General features: G+C 57.9%; 1 protein-coding gene across 1 annotated transcript; it reads right to left on the bottom strand.

Annotated features, from left to right (window-relative positions):
• Nucleotides 1–296: 296 nt before the first annotated feature.
• On the bottom strand, nt 297–2519 carry HOXA4 (homeobox A4). The gene is made up of 2 exons (XM_055293595.1): nt 1880–2519; nt 297–1333 (listed from the first exon to the last, which is right to left on the bottom strand). The coding sequence occupies exons 1-2, from the start codon at nt 2493–2495 to the stop codon at nt 987–989; spliced, it is 963 nt and encodes a 320-aa protein (XP_055149570.1). The 5' UTR covers nt 2496–2519; the 3' UTR covers nt 297–986.
• Between the last annotated feature and the right edge of the window lie 374 nt (nt 2520–2893).

The raw sequence follows: 2893 nt of genomic DNA, 5'->3' as shown, positions 1-2893 counted from the left end.
GCCTGAAAGCCTGGCCAAGTTTGGGAAGAAGAGGAGCCCTCTCAGAGCTCAAGAGCCTTCCTGCTCTTTGGAACTTTTCCACAGTAGGCCAAGCTTGACAAGAGTTCAGCTCAAGTTGAACATACATACACACACTCTCACACACAAATTATGTGAGCCGCCAGAATCCAAGTGAATACAGCTCGAGCTATCTACAAGGTTTTTACAGGCAAGGTCAAGTATCTCAATCCAGAGGACTTTTGTTTTCTTAACGAAAAGCTTAGAAAACACATGAATCTTAGATTTTTAATGTTTTCTAAATGGAGTTTATTCTTAGCACATGGCTTTCTATGTAGCCACATCACAATTTTTACAGTTCCACATAAGTCTAAATGCACTCCCCTCTCCCCAAAGACCATGCCCCAGAAGGGGACAACAGTATCTCTGTAACAGTGTCTTAAATAAATGCAAGTAAGAAAAACTAACATGTCACACCTACCATCAAGGTCTACACATCTTAAGAATTAAATAATCTTGTGAGGTCCACAATGTCTACTCATTTATTCAGTTCAATACAAGCTTGGATGAGCTGCCTTAATGCGGGAGGAGGAGGTAAGAAAGGTGGGGAAAGGGTCTGTTTTCTTCTGCTTTCAACAAAGATGCAAGTATGTGTCCCCAGTCAGCATGGGCTGTCCAGCTAGCTGACTGTAGCCATCTCAAAAGTATTTGATACCAAGTAGTCCTTCTCAGGTATCCACACCTGGCAGCCTTGTTTCGGGCCAGCAGGTTGTTCCATCAGCCAGCATCCTGGACAACTGTTCTCTCTTGGGTGGCAACCAGCACAGACTCTTAACCGGATGTCTTCTTTTTGGTTATCCTTTTCACCAATTTGGGTTTGTTTTGGTGTCTATTATGGTCCAGATGGGGAGGGGTGGATAAGGAAAGGAGTAGGAGAAGAGAGGAGAAAAGCAGGTAAGGGATAGAAACTGGTCAAGGTCTCTAGAAGATTATATGGAGGAGGGAACGGGTGTGGAGGTGCTCGGGTGGGGGTGGGGATGGAGGTGCGGGCTCTGAGTTTGTGCTTTCCCTGGTGGGCCGCCAGAGGCCGAGGCCGAATTGGAGGATCGCATCTTGGTGTTGGGCAGTTTGTGGTCTTTCTTCCACTTCATCCTCCGGTTCTGAAACCAGATCTTGACCTGGCGCTCGGACAAACAGAGTGTGTGGGCGATCTCGATGCGGCGCCGCCGGGTCAGGTAGCGATTGAAGTGGAACTCCTTCTCCAGCTCCAAGACCTGCTGCCGGGTGTAGGCGGTTCGAGAGCGCTTAGGCTCCCCTCCGTTATAACTGGGGTTGACTGAAAACCCAGAACCCCGAAATAGAAGGCCAAGAAGGAGGGAGCGGAAAAGAGGGAAAGGAGGAGGAGAGAGAAGGTGGGGTGGGGAAGAGCAATTGGACATCATCATTATATAATAACCTGACACCAAGTTCACACAAGATACATAAAACGGCAAAGAAAATGTTTCACAGGCTATTGACAACGGGAAACACCCGAGAGCCATAAAGAATGGTGCTGGGCATTGGGGCTGAAGAAAAGCTTCAAAGACACATGGCCTGAAGCCTCTGCCAGGGCAATTAAATTTATGGGGGCTATAATTACTGCCCTAACAGTTTGGCGTCTCGTAAATCTCCTGATAAAGGGATCCTGGGTACAAAAGGGTTCTCACGTTGGGATTAGGCGGCTGGCTGGCGCGCACATACCCACATCTCACCGCAGCCCGGGCCAGATGGGGGCTCCCCTCCCGAGGCCCCCTTCCCCTGAGCCTCTCCCTCCTGACCCCGACCCTGGAACCCAGGCCCAGCCCCGGCCCACCTCCCGCGCCTCCCCAGCGGCGCCACGTACCGGCGCTGACATGGATCTTCTTCATCCAGGGGTACACCACGGGCTCCTTGCCCTTCAGGCCCAGCGGGCTCTTGTCGGCCAAGAGCAGCGGGCACGCGGGGGCGCTGCCCCCTGCCGGGACGCCTGGGGTGGCGGGGGCCGCCTCGCAGCGCCGCGGGGCCGCTGGGGGCACCGCGCGAGGCTGCAGGGGCGGCGGCGGCTGGGGCTGCAGGACGTGGCTCGCATGCAGGCCGTGCGCTGGGCCCTTGGCGTGCGCCGGGGGCTGCTCGGGCTGGGGCGGCCGCCCGGGGCTGGCGCCGCCGCGGTAGCCATAGGGGTAGGCGGTGTCCGCGGCCCCGTGCGCGGGGTACAGCGCGGCGGCAGGGTAGGCGGGCTCGCGGGCGGTCCGCGGCGCGTAGTAGGAGGCAGGGGGCTCTCGGCCGCCGCCCGCGTGAGGGAGCTGGGGCTGCTGCGGCGGCAGGTGCTGGGTCAGGGGCGCTGGGGGTTGCTGGTAGCCGGGGCCCCCGCCCGGGCCGCCGTCTGCGCCGCCCGAGCCGCTGTGCTGCGCGTACTCCTCGAAGGGAGGGAACTTGGGCTCGATGTAGTTGGAGTTTATCAAAAACGAGCTCATGGTCATTAATTTGTGAAGTGCAAAAATACTAATTTTTCTCGCGTTGTCGTTTTTTCTGGGCTCGCCGAGGCCCCTCCCCCTCCTGCCTCGCTTCCCATCCCCCTTTCCTCTGCGCCCTTCCCCTCCCCCCGCTGTCAAGTGCCCACCCCTCCCCCTCCCGCAGACGCCGCCACCAAAGTTCGAGCCGCTCCTCCCCAGCCCAGCGCGCGCCCCGCCCCGTGCCCCACGTGCAGCGCCCCCACCAATGGGCGCACCGCGCGCGCGGACCCGGATCAGGAAACGCGCGGGTGCGTGATGGATGCCGCTGTCCGGCCCCTGGGCTGGGGGAGGGAGCAGGCGCTTTGGACCCCAGCCCCCCAACTTTGGTTCCCGCTGGGAATTCAGGCCCTGTCAGGCTGTAGGTC

Source organism: Symphalangus syndactylus, chromosome 9, assembly GCF_028878055.3.
Source record: "Symphalangus syndactylus isolate Jambi chromosome 9, NHGRI_mSymSyn1-v2.1_pri, whole genome shotgun sequence".
Taxonomy (NCBI): Eukaryota; Metazoa; Chordata; class Mammalia; order Primates; family Hylobatidae; genus Symphalangus; species Symphalangus syndactylus.
This window is presented reverse-complemented; position numbering and strand designations above follow the sequence as displayed.